We start from the raw sequence: 16,206 nt of genomic DNA, 5'->3' as shown, positions 1-16,206 counted from the left end.
TTAATTTAGTGGTATGGTCATAGCCATTCAAGTGCAAAACATTACATTTCTCTCTCTACCTTAGATTGTAGTGTGCGCCACAGCCATGGGGTGATCTTGGAACTCACTATTAGGCAGAAGCTTGTTCTCTCCCACCAAATGGCCCCCATAAAAATGTTTTTCCACTGTAAGGTTTGCAAACTTTTCTGTGATTCATAAACTTCAGAAAGCAGTAGCCGTAGCTAAATGAACAGTTCTGATGAGCCAGGCATATACCAAATTCATCTATGACGGGTTATAATTCACAATCTGTAAGCAGTTTCTGTGCTGTTGGCTATATGGTTTATATTTTACATTGAAGCAAAATTGCAGAACAGACCTAAATCAAGTATGCTAACACACAAAGAAGATAGTGGCCTTTCTTGTGTCCAAGTGTAAATTCATGAAATTATACTTGACCCTTTTTGTGCTATTACCAAGCACAGGAGTTTCATACACTCAGCTTTATTTTGTCTGTTTTAGCATTCCAACTAAAAATGTTAGACATTTTAGGTCATAGTTCATTATCCTATTGAGGAGCAAACAATATTGCATTATGTGGTCGATTTTTAAAGTTTTGTGCAGATTTGTCAATGGGTGCAAAACATGTTTGAGAAACAAAAAATGCTGGCATATGGACTTACTGAATTAATCATCAGCAGAAACTCATAGATGTCTATTCTTCCTTTCAGCCTTCGCTTCGTTGACAAAACCTTGCCTCTTTAGATAGCTCGGTCAGCTTTGGGTTTTTTCTCTTTCATTTTTAAGATTTGTTTTTCTTTAGCTATTCAGTGTTCCAATGCTGTCGGACACAGGATGCAGTATAATATAATTTTACCTAAAATTCCAACTTCAGTGGGAAAGCAATGGATTCTTTAGTTTCCATAATATTGATTTCATGTGTCAAATTTCTATCAGCACAACAAAATCCTCACATCACAAGAAGAAGTTGTACAAGAAATAGCAACCTAACCTATATTATGTAGGCCCTGCCATTCCCAGATACTCTTTCATGTTTTTGGTGCCGTAATGGACACTATTCCATTTTGTGGGGAGCCATAAAAACATTGACTAATTGATCTGCACTGTAAAAGGCCTTCAAAAGTAATTATTGCCGAAGAACCACTGGTCCACACATGTGGATCTATGCTCCTCAATACGTGGTAGTAGTTGCTTCCTAGTGCAGTTATGATTATAAGAGTGTATCAAGTTGAAAGATATTTGCCTTGTGACCCTGTGATAGAATTATTCCATACTCCAAATTGAGATGATGCCACAGCTTTGTGCACATTGCTAGAAGTATAGAATTTTCTTGGATTTAAAATGTTCCACCCACCCTCCATACGCACGTCTCCTTCATTTATTGTTTGTCATCGTAGTCTCAAATCTGCAAACAAGTTTTTCTAAAGTTAGCAGACACTCGGACCTCAGAGTGTACTCAGACTTGCTGTGCTTTAGAGGGGCAATGAAAATAGTTTTTTATTTATTTGCATTTTACAGGGCAATTGCTTTAGTCAGCAGGTATTACATTAATTCTAGGCTATGGAATGGTGCATGTTGATTTAGGTATTTTTCCTGAAAATTTTAAGACAGGTATTTGTGGTTATGAACATTTGTTGATATTGCTTGCATTTTTTCCTTATATGGAGGTTTTGAAAAAAAGACGACTCAGATCATTTGACTAGGAAACCGTGTCTTCATTCATTGGCTTTATAATTTTTCTGTTGTAGAAAAGTTCACAAAAGTGGAAACATGACTCAAAATAGGACAGAGTTGCTTTTTTGATGACTTCTTATTCCTAGACCTTACAACCATTACTTGTAGTATCCTCCCATCAAGAGGGAGGACCAGAAATAGCTTTATGCTGTTTCCAATACCGTGTGTGCATCGTCTTTGGCACACCTTCCCTGCCATGTCCATAGACAAAGCTTTCCAGTTATTATTATTTATTTTTTTAAAGACTGACATTCACTGTATTTGTTGCTGAAGGCCACGGTGCTGGAATGTGGCTGTTATTGGTTAGTAGCTTGCAGATTACAAGTTATCTAGTCATCAGAAAGGTTACTGTATCCTATCCTTTTCTTTTCACAACATGTCAGTAGATTCCACAGCATTGAGAAACAGAACTTGATAAGGAACCTGCAGCACCAGGCATCTTAGGCAAATATTATTTGAAGAACTCCTTGGACAAAAAATACAGCTCACGGAAGCCTCAGTAGTGGAATGCCGACTGAATGCTTGTGGGATAGACCATGTTAACTACCAGGCTGATGTCTCTTGACAAGCGCATGACTGGATAATGCCGTGAGACGCCTCACCTCTGGTTGAGTGTCCTTGCTCACAGGATGGAGGTTTAGCCCCTTACAAAGTGTTGCAGTGGTTGGTACTGAATGTAAACAATCTCGCAGTGATAGTTATAGCAGCCACTCAGCTGTCATCTTTGTCTCCAGCGTTCAGAACATGTTACTCAAAAGAACACAGAACAATTATTCCAATAATGTAAAGGCATGTGATGTTTCAGCTTCATTACATATTTATATTTTTCCCTTTCCCAGCAATCACATGGACGGAATCTTTTTTCTTGAACAGAGATGGAAGATGGCTTATGATTAGGAGACAAAAGTAACGTACTCGCCCACACTGAAATGCTATTATTCTGCCATCCGCATCTGTTTCTGAGGCAGATAATAAGCCTCGCAAACTTTTTTAATTTGTCAAACGTTTCCTTTCCCCCTCAGCTAAAGAAAATGTTTTCTCTCCTTTACTGCAACTCTGTCAAGATCTCTCTGATTTCTTTTATAAGGAAATTCAAAACCTCTATAACCAATTCATATCGCTGACAACACCTGACGTGGGCATCCTTGTTCTCTCTCTGTCTGGTCCTCTTCTCACAAGGTTTGACCCTGTTTCCTTGGAAGACTTAGCATTGGGATCCCCTCTTGACACCTGCCTTCTGGCTATTCTAAATCTGGCCTCTGAGGTGGTTAACCCCTCCATCAATAAGCTGTTGAATAACTCCCTAGAACTGGGTGTGGTTCTTGTATGCTGGAAACGCGCACTACTACTCCCCTTGCTGAAAAAGCTATCAGCCAATGCTAAGGTTCTCAGCAATTTTAGACCCATTTCTCTTCTCCCTACTGTTGCCAAACTTTAAGAGAAAAGGGTCAACAAGCAGTTGAGACTCTTCCTAGAATCTAACCTCCTTTTGCATGACTTGCCAATTTGCATTCTGTGCGGGTTATAGTACAGAGTCCGCCCTACTTGAAGTATCAGAATTCATTAAGGAAAAGCTTGATCAGAGCTCTCCAGTGAGGGTCATGCTTTTGGATCTGTCTCTGGCCTTTGATACTGTTTCCTGTGCCATCTTACTTGACAGAATCGAGAGCACTGGTATCAGAGGCCAGGCTCTGCTCTGGCTCAAATCGTTCCTGTCAGATCACTCTCAAGCAGCTTCCTTCCTCCTTTATTCTCTTCTCCCAAACCTCTACCTGCAGCGTCCCTCCGGGTTCAGCTTTCAACCCATCCTCTTTAATATTTGCCTTGATCGACTGACAGTCCTGTGAGGTGTGGGTGGTGTCTTATGTGGATGACACCCAGTTCCTCTTGGCCTTTCATGAAAACACCCCAATAACCCTGAGCTTCTTCAAGCTCTGCTTGAAGGCAATAGGGGAATGGATGGAGGGAAGCTGTCTCAAATTGAAATAAGAAAAAACTGAGATCCTCCCTTTTGGCACCCAGTCGTTTCCAGAGGCTAGTTTATGGTGGCTACTTGAACTGGGTGTTGTGAATTGAATTTTGCCTTAGTCATAACACAGGTGTACAACTTCTTCCTCCAAAGAGTATTCTAGCCATCTAGGGGCCAATTTGAGTTACACTTGTTTTCTCACAGTTTTAGAGCGTTTGGACATTATAGCATCTAATAGACATGCTCTTAGCTTAATATGTAAGCTGACTGTGACAGTAGTAATTGAAAGTTAGTGGATTGTTCAACAAAGGAATTGTCACTCCTTTCAAATAGTCTGCACTTGTGAGCATGAAGACATTTTCTATTGTTTTCAATCCATTATTTCATCCACAGACTCCACATTGTCATTGAGGACAAGAACTATTTATTTGTTGTCCTGCGGTTTCATTGCCATTGCTGTCTGCTGCGAAAGGATTTGTACTGCTATGCTCTGGGTTTTCAACCTGACCCAATACTTTCTATCCAGTCATAAATCAATATTGTACTTGAACATTGAGACACACACTTTGAACCCTGCTCTCAGAAATGTATGCATTTTCTGTTTAGCTCATTTTGCTCTCCAGTAGCACAACTGTGGAACTTTCTTAGATCTCAAGTCTTAGTTCAACAGGAAATTATGATTCTCTCTCAACTCCCTTATGTTACTGAAGTGAGAGCCTAGTTCTTGAAAAATTAAAGTTTGTGGCTTGATTGGCTGTAGGTACACATACTCTTACTATCTAGAGTTGGGACCATATGTTTCCAAGTTCTTTTTCTTCAAATTTGTTTTAGAGTCACAAGATCTGTTGTGACTCCACCCTTGGCCAACAGTGCACCAGGACAAGAACTCCACCTCAGAATGTTTTCTTCTGCCATCCAGTTCAGATATGCAAGAGCTGAACAGTAGAATCTTTCTCTGGGAACTTCGAGGGAGTGACCATTGAAACTTTGACCCAGAGAACATTTCCAGACTCCAGCGCCAGCTGCGAGGTGCTGGTCCCACCAGTATGGGGTGTGTAACATGTGCTGGTCCTCCAAGCCCATTGTGGCCTCCTGCACTGCTTGTAAGGCATTCCTGTACAAGAAAAGCCTATAGTAATTTAGGGGTGCAGCACCAAGGCTCACCAAAACCTCCACATCTTCAGAAAGGAGGACAGTTTTGGTACTGAAAGGGAGGAAGGAGGCCCATTTGGTCTTAAGCAGCGCAAGGATGAGGAAGCCCCGATGTTTTGTATTTTAAGCCTCGAAGTCTGAGTTCATATATGAGGGGCCCTATCCTTCCTCCGATATAAGAGGGTCAACCCCAAGCCAGGTCACTCCCGAAAGCATCCCAGTCTGAAGAAAAGCACGCCAGCGGATTGTATCCGGCTTCATACCCATGCGCAGTCTGAAGCAACACCAACCGTCAGGTCTTGCTCAACCAGCAGAACCCACTACAAAAAGAAGACCCCTTCAGTGCAGAGTGGAGAGCCAAGCCACCCATCTCTCCTCGTCCCAGAGGCACTTAAAAGCTGGTCTCCTCATTGAAATTGCTGCTGAAAGTTTCAGCCAAATCTTAGAGGTCAGGACTGAAAGAACTCTCAACACTGAGATTGAAGTTGAGAGAGGGTCTGCATATGCTTCAGCTCCTGGATGTCCCAGGCTGAAGGCAGAAAGTTATCCACCCCTTCACAAACACACATACACACTTCAGGTTCCAACAGAAATGGGGACTTGCATTAGAAGAACCCTCTTTTAGCTATCTGCCCCTTCTTTTACCCAGTCACGTTTCAAATTCCTAGAAGAATTGGGGAGGACCATCAGCATACCACCACTGCTGCTGGTCTCTAGGAGTACTCCCTCCCCCACCTTGCCCTCGCACACCTCCCTGGTCCCGCTCTGCACACTCACCTCCACATTCACTTAATACAGACTCTGATCCAAGAATGCTGTGCCACCTTGGGGACCCCTATTACGAGCCCTTAGAGCTGGGCGGGGGGGGCGGGGTGAGGACCTGTGGGAAGACTACAGAGCTGATCCTCTTGATGACCCAGACCTGGAACCTTACCTCGCAAAGGATTCCCCATCAGACAGCACAACTGCCTACCATGCGGTAATCCAAAGGGAGGTACAGAATCACAGCGTTAAGATTTGTGTGGCCCAAGGGTAAGCCAACCTCTCTGTAGAAAGGTCCAGCACTGATGTCAATACAGACTCTCCCTGTGTGCTTAAGGGCATGTTGAAAACTTCAAAGAACCGGTGAAAGATAGTGGCTACTCCACACTTGGAGAAGAACTTCAAGCCTGCTCCTGAAGGTTTCAGTATCCATACAAGATCCGGTTCCCCAGGACTCCCTTGTAATCCACACAGCAAGGCAGTGTGCCTTGGCGAAGGCACCTGGGAAAAATCCGCATCCCCAAGAGAAGGCAAGAGGAAGGGTTAATGCAGTATAGAAGCCTGTGAGGGTTGCTACAACCTGCTGAATCGCCAACTCTGTCCTCTTGCTCTCCCGGTATGCCACTCCACATTGGGAGGAAATATAGGAGCCTATGAAACCCCTTCCTCCAGCCCACAGGAAAGATATGTACCCAGAGACTGGGCTACCAGTCCCAGCAGCAGTTCTAAGACATGCCGACTGCCAAGATACTTGGCAAAGTGGATACAGGGGCAACAGGCAATATATGGGGAGAGGCAGCTCCAATTAGAGCACCTCTGCCTTCAAAAAGTGATCCACTATTCTCCTCTGACCAAACGACACCTGTTAGGGTAAGACCAAGGGATTTCCTCCCCAAGTCGGAGCAAATTGCCTCTGACAAGTGGGTTCGCTCCATTGTACAGCACAGGTATTGCCTAGACTTCCTCATCTCCGTAATATCTGGCCGCTAAAGCAGAAAGTGGAGGCGCTCCTCCCTGAGGGTGCCATCAAGCTGGTTTCCCACACATCAGCACGGCAAAGTTGTGTACTCTCTCTGCTACTTAATACCCAAGAAGAACTAAATTAGGCTAAATCAGTACATCCTGCCTGAGAGCTTCCACGTCACCACCCAGCACTATGTCATCACATTCCGACGAGGGGACTTCTCAGTGGTGCTCAACCTAATACCCCTGTTTGCACTTCCCCCATGCATCCATCTCACCACCACTACTTGCGCTTTGTGGGAAGTGGACAGCTCTGCTATTTTAAAGGTCTGGCCTTTGACGTCTCTGTGGCCCAATGGGTGTTCACAAAGTGTTCAGCGGTGGTGATGGCTACAGAAACATTATTCACGTCTTTCTGTAACCTCAGTGACTGGCTGATCAAGGACAATGCTTAGCGCACACTCAGCTGTGTCCTTTCTCCACAACCTAGGGTTCACCATCACCACTTAAGAAATCCATCTTCAGCCCCAAAAGACCCAACACTTCTTAGGGTTGATCATAAATTCCACCACAGGGAAGGCTCACCCAACCAACGGAAGGTGATGGCATTCCAAAAGCTGCTTCCTGTTTTGCAGAGACTTTGTCCTCTAACTTTAGGAATGGTAATGAGGCAGTAGGGTAAGAGTGCCTCACAAGGCAGTTCGTGTGGAGGGTGAATTGAAGTAGCTGGTATTGCTAAAGGCCAGACCTCCGTGCACTCTCAAATGGTGTCCTGGTACCACGGTCGCCTCTCTCATGGGGTGGGGAGCTCACCTCAATCACATGACTGTTCAGGGTACCTGCAGCCCACAACTTCAGAGATGCCATTTCAACTACCAGGAACTCTTGACCATCCATCTAGCCCTAAGAGTCGTCTTCAAGCCCATTCTAGGCAAACAGTCCTTCTGAAGAAGAACATGACAGCTATGTATTACATCCAGAAGCGGGGGTGGACCCCTTTGTCCGATCTGCTTCCACTTGTGCAGGAGATGTGCACAGTGCTATTTGCAGCGACATCCTGCTCTTAGCAGAGCATTTGCCGAAGGTGGACAAACTACTTTGTGGACCTGCTAAGCAGGACACATCAACAAGTCCACAAAAAGATGCTGAAGCCAACACGTCTTCAAAGATACTTCCTTCAGTGGAGCACTCTGACCATCGATCTGTGTAATAAGAGGCGCTCTTGTGATTTGGCACCCAATGATGACCCTCAATTACCACTATTTTAACTGACAGTGTGTTATTTTACCTTAGTCTGGATATATGAGATGGTCCTGCATATGCCTGCTTCTCTTCTGTCTTATAATTATGTCTTTTAGTGAGAGCTGTCATGGAGTAGAACAGTACATTTATAATATAAGTGCTTAGTATTGGCTTTGACATGGTTTCATGTCACCTTTTTCCCTTGGCTTTGCCTTGCTGCAGTTTCTCTGTGTGCACAGCAGTGCTTGCAAGTTGTTTTGGTTAATTACTATTGGCTTTGACATGGTCTCATGTCATCTTGCTTTCTGACTTTGCCTTGCTTCTGAGTGCACAGAATTAGGAGCTCTTACTGTTGGCTTTGACATGGCCTCATGTCTAACTTTGCCTTGCTCCTACCTACACAGCAGTCCTTGCGATTCATAATTCAAGGTCTTTCTGCTCCTCACTTGTTTTTCGCACCTCACTGACCAGAGTGAACTGGATATTATCTGTGGAATGTACAAACTCTGTCTCAGAGTTAAACTAGAGAGGCTTGGCCAGCCACTGTCTTGGCCTTGACACAGACTGGCACAGCCTGCTCGGTTTTTTCCAATGAGAAAGGGGTAGGGTTTTCTAGAAACTTTGCCTCACGTTGAATAATTATATTTAAGCTGGAAGCTTTCGTTGGTCAGGTGGAAGATCATCACAGAATAGACGTATTGCTGTGGAATGGTGATGGAACTAGAGTCCTGGCTGACACTCCTACCTGGGCTGTTGAAAGGGCTTCCCCAGCTAAAGAGCCGGCAAGGATGTTGCAGAATCAGTCGGTGAGGTGTTCCTAACCTCTCTCTCCCTCTCTCTTGTATATATTTTTTACTCTTTTGCCATCTGTATATATTGCATTCTATTTCAATTCTTCATTTAATTATTCTTTTGACATCTGAGAATCTGCATTTACTGATATATTTGGCTTACTTTTTTTAACATTGCATTAATCAATAGTTTTCTTTGAGTCTGCCATTATTGATATATTTGGCCTGTCTTTTTAAAATGTTGCATTAATAAACTTGTGTGTATTATTTTAAATGCATCAGAATTTGTTTTTCTTGCCTTGCCTAAAGGGAGTGCTGTGTCCTTTCCTCGTCTTTAGGAAGTGCTGATCAAAGTGTATTTTTAAAGGCGCAGTGGTAAATTTGCCTCCCAGAAAGGGAGTGCAGGGGTTGGGTGTGTTTTTTAGTGAAAATCTGATTCATTACAATCTGTTTGACACCCTCAAAAACATGGGATGCTAAAACGTTGCCTTCTAGGTACCCAGTCCATGGGTAATGTACTGTGGATGAACTGGTCTGGGAGATTTGCTTGCGCTTTTCCCTCTTTTACTTTAATTCTGTATCTGGTGAAAAATTAGGCAAGTGTCCATGATCCTCATCCTAGCAGCATCAGTGTGGACCAGGCAACTTTGGTACTTCATGCTCCTCGAGATGTCCGTGAGGCCGCATGAGAAACCACTCCTGAGGATGGACCTCACTTTGCATCATGGCCAGCTGAGACATCCGCACTCGAGGAAACTCAATCTATCAATCTGGCTAGACCATGATTACCTCAAACTCCCAGAGGGGTGTATGCAAATCCTGCGAGGTGCATAAACTCTCGACATGTTCATGTTATGGCGCCATATGGAAACAGTCTATTACTGCATCGGCAAGAACATCAATCTCCGCCACCCTTAAAGTCTCTTTGCAGGATATTATATGTTACCGCTTGCATTTGCAAGAAGCTGGTTTAGACTGTACTTGCATCATTTTACACTTAGCCACAGTTGCAGCATACATATAAAACAGAGAAAATTCATCACCTTTTGCATTTTTTAAAATACCTCATGGAGGCATTCAAGAGTCATACCTCATAGTACTGCTGCTTTATGAATCATGTCCTCACAAAGCTAATGGGCCCTCCTTTTGAACCCCTAGATTCCTGTGGCATACAGTTCTTGTCTTGGAAGGTGGCCATCACCTCTTCGCGACACATCAGTGACCTCTAGGCATTGACCATATAGAAATCCTTCATCAAGGTTCATAATGATAGGGTGATCCTTAGAACCAACCCTGAATTTCTACCCAACGTGGTCTTAGTTTCATATCAACCAAATAATCAAGCTGCCCTTCTTCCTGCATTCAGACTCTGTAGTGGAGAGGGCTTTAAATACATCGCATGATAAAAGGGTACTCAAACTGTATTGACAGAACAAGCACATATGCAAAACAAAGCAATTTTTTATAGCTTTTGCTAAGCCTCAAACCGGATAACCCTTCTCTAAAGCTGGCATTGCTAGGCTGATTGTCAAATCCATTCAAACCTAATATGCCAAAATCAAGTCCACACTGACTGTGTCTCCAAAAGCATATTCAACATGTAAAAATGGCTCCATTATGGCCTTTTTGGGAAACATTCCTTTTCAGACATCTATAGAGTTGCCACTTGGTCAACACCACACAGGTTTACTAAACTTCACTGTGCTGGATGTCTAAGCCCACCAACAGGATTTTGGTGGCCAGACTATAGTCTGCTCACTAGCCACCACTTTGGGGACAAAATGCTTTACAGTCTAAGCAGAACATATGTATCTACTGCAACGCATGCGACAAGTGGAAAAGATCATGTTTTCTGTAACAATCTATTCATAGCATGTAGTACCACAGAAGCCAGCGATGAACTCCGATGTCTTCTTTTCATCTTCGTTGGTTCTACAGTCAATAGTTCACACTATTTTTGTCTTCAACAGTGAATGAATTAATTTTATTGACCAGTTAATGAAAACTTTTACTATTAAAATCATGACAATAGTCCCAGAGACTTGGGTACAACTTTTCCACTTTGCGAAACTTAAGAAAATATTCCTAGTAATTTTAAAGTGCAGTTTGTACAAGAAGCAGCAACACTAAGTTTTGTCCCCAAAAAATTGTGAACAGATTACAACTTTTTCAATTAGAATTTGGCGATTACCCCCCTCCCCCCAATGAAATATATCCTTGCCATTTATCAAAGTTTAAAAGGAATCCTAGTAATTTTAAAATACTATTTTTGCTAAAAAGGTAACACCACCAGACTTTATGAAAGCAAATTGTTGGTTTTCTTAACCCCTTCCATGCTCATGACGGAACGGTTCCGTCATGAGCATCGGTTGAGCTGTGCTCATGACGGAACCGTTCCGTCATGGCCCCGCCCGCACTCGAACCCTTCAGTACCGCGGGGGAATCCGCGCCGCGCTGAAGGGGTTAATATGATATAAGAATTATAACACCAATGTTGTTAATTGCCAATTACAATTTTTCCAATGATCCACTGTTGGACCCCACCATTTACATGTTAATACAGAATAAGGTGTAGATTAAATTAATCCACAACAGTAATCTACTAAACGCACAGTCAGTTGTAAAAACCACCAATAACAGTCTTTAAGGTTTTATATGTTCCCTACATGTGGCTGTAAGTCCCCTGGTTTCCTTCTCTTTAACATTACACTCCATTGACACTACTCAGCCTCTGAACAAGAAAGTATCTGAAGTGGAGTCTTCATCTTGGTGCATTGTGGTCCAAGGATGGAGTCGCAAAAGTTTTGCGATTCGAAAATAACTTGCAACTTCCAACTAAGAATATATGGTAACAGGGTAAGTAATATTTTCCTTATGCATGCTGATGCCTGTTAGAAACTAACACTGCCATTGTTTTTGCAGCCAAGACATATTTCAGTAGATATTAATATACGCAAATGTCTTTGCTCTTGTTATTGGTTAATTGTTCCCTAGAACTCTTGTCCCTTTCTTTGATGATGAAGCACTGAAGATAATCCTTGGGTGCCTAGGGTTCCCAACTCTGGATTGCCTTAGTGCCCAGCCAAGGAGCAGAATTTACCCACCTCTTGTTTGGGAAACACCTGAAAATTAACTCTTTAGTTCACTTTTCCTGGTCCCCGTATCTTACATTCACAAGACAGATCAGCAAGTTTTTATGTTATGCGGTTCCATTCAAACTGTGTAGATTACAAATGTTAGATTCTTTCACTCAGAAAAACTTGGTAAATAAAGATGATCCAAACTTCTTAGTTTGTTTCGCCAATGTACTTTGTGTGCAAGAGCATTTACTTGTTTACAAGACTGTACATTTTTTTATTCAAACTGTCGGTCCTGCTCCTAAGCGAGGATAGTCCTTTTTGCATATTGGAAGGACAACATATGTTGCTAGTACTTGACGCAAACTGTAACTACTAAGTATTGACAGCGGTGTTTAATTCACTTTCTCAAACTTTTCACCTTCACGGTGACAAGGTAGACAAACTTGGTGTAAAACCAGAGATTTATTTCTTTTAATATTGGGAAACAAGCTTTCTTAACTAGAACAGATACTCACTAAATAGGCTAATATTGCAGTTCTGCTCTGTAGTCTCTTTCACAAACTTCTACAGCACTTTCTGCTGTAGGGTAAATGAGGCTATGTCCCAAGTGTGCAACTCTTCTCTCTTTATTGAGATATGTACTTAATTTGGAAGTCACAAAATTACTTCTCTACTTAGCCAGCTCAGCAGTTTTCCTTTTTTGATTGAAAGGTTAAATAGGGTATTATGGACACCTTTTATTCACAGCACATGGAAGGAAGCAAATTCACACTGTCTGGCGATGGTTGTTACCAGAATAGTACATATTGGGCTCCTCACCACTTACAGAACAAGTAACTGACCAGTGACGTGCACAAAGCAATAGGTCTTTTATACTGTTGTCACCTCCATTAGTAGCAACATATGTCAGTATCCTTAACTTTATGAACGCTGTCATATGTGACCCATGAGGACATCTGCATGTGCTTCAAAGGTGAGTGAAATGTACATCCCTTGAAGGTTTAATTTGATGGATGGTGTGCCTTGTAATGGAACATGGTTTCCTCAAAGGTGTTTTTAGTTGCCTGACTCTTTCTGGGAAGGTTGTTAATACCCTTATGGAAACCTGGATGGGGGATTGCTTTGGACATTTGTCTGGCACTTTCCATTTACGCCTTGAATGTTTTGGGTCTGCAGAAATGTGTGCTAGTAGGAAAACTCTTGAATAGAAGTGCTACACTAAATGGGCAGAATTATGCCCTATTTCAAAAAAACAAATCATGGGTGGGATTGAGATGTATTATTGTCCTTTCCTTTGAATGGCCCCTTCTTAAAGGAAATAACTTTAGTTTTATGGTAGTACTTCACTTTAGATGTTGCGTTCCTGTATATGCAGAGATAAATAACCTTTTGCTTTTAGGTAATGGATTTCTCATGTTTAAATTTCTCTTTTAGGGGACACTCTTTTAGCCATTCGAGCTCCTTCTGGCACCCGCTTAGAAGTTCCAATTCCAGAGGTAGGTGATCTTCAAACTTTGTACATAAGGGTTATCAGCCGACAGGTTGAGTTTTAGACTGCCCCTTGACCATGAATCCACCCGCCCCATCACCTCCCCCCCCCCCCCCCGCAGGGAAAATCTACTGCGAGGGATGCTTGATCGATCGATCGTGGCCTGTGGTACAAAGAGGGACAACACTGCTACCCATTCAAAGTCCTCGTATGTGGATGAGTGCACAGAGTGCTTGGATGAGATCATGGCTGGTCCCTGCAGGAGCCCCGGCACATTTGAGACTACCCTGAACGGAACATCTATAGGAGACAAGACCTTGCCATGGTAAAACCGAGATATAAACTGTGCTCAAGGCATGGGGAAGAGCAGAGATGAAATGGGGCAGCTGTGAACCGCAGATGTATATCTGGATGGTGGCATGGCGTGTGCCCATGCAACGGTTGAATGCATTCTCCTAAACGAGTGCAGACAGGGGAGATCGCATAATTTTTGGAGGCCTGTGTGCAGAAGGTATGGTGGGCAGAGAAGTATTTTTAAAATGAATACCTCCTGGTTCCTTGGTGTACCTGAAACAACCCTGAAAGAATTTCACTTGAAAGGGAGAGAGCAGGATTCCAAGGCAGACCCTGCTTTTGTTCAACCAGACTTCTGATTCTAGGTTTGTTGTGGGGACGGTACCTGCCTTAAACTGTATTTTAGTGTTCGATGTGGGAGGACACTAGGATTACCATAGTACACACCCCAACCCTAGGAGCCCACTTTTAGTGTGGCTTTAGACTATTGCCATTTTGAAAGTGCCCTTACACATTGCATTTTGGGCCTGTTTGCATTAATGCAGACTGCAACATCTGCATACGTAGTTACTTTGGGCCCATGAACTTTTACCCCATTGCATAGAGGGGCACCAGAACTCACCCTCGTTCACTAGCTAGTGCAATGTATAAATGTGGCATCCTCAAGCACTCCTCAGACCACTTTGTGCTCCTGCAGAAGATCAGAAGAGGACTGCACCTGCTGTCTGTGAGCTGAAAGGAGCCCTGAATCCAGGTCCGGCGGGAAGGGCACTTTGCCTGCTCGGTCCTGCAAGGCTGTTTGATCAAAACCTACTCAACAGTCCCTTCACTTTGAGGTATACTGCTTTGGTATATTTTCAAAGGTGAGAAATCTTTGATTAGAAATATTATTCAGAAGAACAAATTACTTACATTTGTTGATGCTGTTTCTGAGGGATACTCTAGCTAACTGCCGATTCCTCTTTACCCTCTGGCCTCCCAGTGCTGTGGAATGTTCCTTGTTTAACATCGAAGAACGTCTCAAGTTAGTACTCAACTAGCACAGAGGCTGATCAGTAACCACCTGCAACCAGGGGCCTATACAAATATTGACAGCAGTGGATTCATAGCGGGATACATAATTCCACAGTTCATCAATAATAGCATGTTGAACCAGTTAATTAACAGTTGAACTTCTCAAATCTGATCGCTGCTTACCTTCTGGGGGACCCTGACTTGCTGCCCTGCTGCTGGTGCTGTCACCGCCGTTCCGGGGTGTCTCCTTGCTGTGTGTCTCCCCCGCCGCCGCCACTACCTTTCGCGGCCGAGAGCGGGGGGAGACTACAGCCCCCAGAGTGCTTCGCGGGCCCTGACGACATCCACGCGCCCGGAGGCGCATAAAAGAGCATCGCTCCTCTCGGAGAGCGGGAACTTCTCAAATCTGATCGCTGCTTACCTGCTGGGGGACCCTGACTTGCTGCCCTGCTGCTGGTGCTGTCACCGCCGTTCCGGGGTGTCTCCTTGCTGTGTGTCTCCCCCGCCGCCGCCACTACCTTTCGCGGCCGAGAGCGGGGGGAGACTACAGCCCCCAGAGTGCTTCGCGGGCCCTGACGACATCCACGCGCCCGGAGGCGCATAAAGGAGCATCGCTCCCCCCGCGTCGCGGGACGCGCGTGGGCGACGCCGGGATAAGCCCGGGATAAGCCCGGGACAAGGGCGGGACCGTCTGTGGCCGTCCGGGGCCAAACGAGGCCGGGCTGGGCCCTGTCCCTTGGATCTACGCCGGACACTGCCCGTGTGGAGGTCGTACCTGACTCACCTACTGGAGCTCGAGACTTCTGCTTCCTGCACCGATATTCAGGTAGCTCATACCCTCAGTGTCATGTATGCCATTTGCTGCCGCTAGGTGGCCTTGAGGAGTTCATCGTGAGCCTCTGGTGTGACATTGTACCCTCTAGACACATCACCCCCGTTCGAGGCGTTTGTACAAACAAGTGGGGTAGTGCTAACTAGACTATGGTTAAGTCAAAGAACCATCACTCAAGGATAGAGGGAGAGGTAAAGGGAACCCTGGACGCATTTATTATACGCGCCGAGTCATTATTAGCTCACGAGATCCAGCTGACTGAGATGCGGCTCTCGCTGGATTCCCTAATAGCAAATAAACGGTCTTCGTTGGGCAACATAGCTCTTTGCCCAACGCCTGGTGGAGGAGCCCGTTTACCCAAAACAACACAAGCCCATCTAACCCAGCCCCGTTCCTCTGACACACTAACGGGGGCAGAGTGTAGCCTACAGGGGGGCCTAGACCCAGACACACTAGGCCCAATTGTGACAGACCTCATCAATATAGGTAGCCCGAAGCAATTGCCCGCTAATATTAATACCCAGCCGGTTACTGAATATAATACACCGGGTGGAGAAGAACAAAGGGGGGCGTCTAGCGCACAACGACTAGCGCCTAATGGTGACCTCACTCAGCCTCCCATTAGTGAAGTAATCACACGCTCTAAAAGATCCCAATTAGTGATAGGGCACCCAGATAGTGGCGGAATGCTTATAGCAAATCGCCCCAGCAAGCCTAGCCGCAGAGGGCAAACTAAACCTAGCAAAAGAGGTAATTTAAACCCCGAGACCACAGTATGCTCAGATTGTCATAACACAAACAGGGTGGTGGGGCTGCATGACATCACCACAGCTTTTGGAGAAAAAATGGAACAGCTTTTATCTCAGCATTTAGATCCAGTTATG

The 16,206-nt window shown here is 44.3% G+C and overlaps 1 protein-coding gene across 3 annotated transcripts in view; it reads left to right on the top strand.

The window, feature by feature from the left end:
- E2F4 (E2F transcription factor 4) overlaps positions 1-16,206 on the top strand; it is a 253,243-nt gene that overhangs the window by 168,052 nt on the left and 68,985 nt on the right. For all 3 annotated transcript variants that reach the window (XM_085638829.1, XM_085638828.1, XM_085638830.1), the window contains 2 exons: positions 12,623-12,666; positions 13,128-13,189. In XM_085638829.1, coding sequence (XP_085494955.1) covers positions 12,623-12,666; positions 13,128-13,189 — 106 coding nt within the window. The remainder of the gene's footprint in view (positions 1-12,622; positions 12,667-13,127; positions 13,190-16,206) is intronic.

The sequence above is a fragment of the Triturus cristatus genome, chromosome 12, assembly GCF_964204655.1.
Source record: "Triturus cristatus chromosome 12, aTriCri1.1, whole genome shotgun sequence".
In the NCBI taxonomy this organism is placed as follows: Eukaryota; Metazoa; Chordata; class Amphibia; order Caudata; family Salamandridae; genus Triturus; species Triturus cristatus.
Note: the sequence above shows the minus strand (reverse complement) of the source record. Positions and strands in the feature narration are given on the sequence as shown.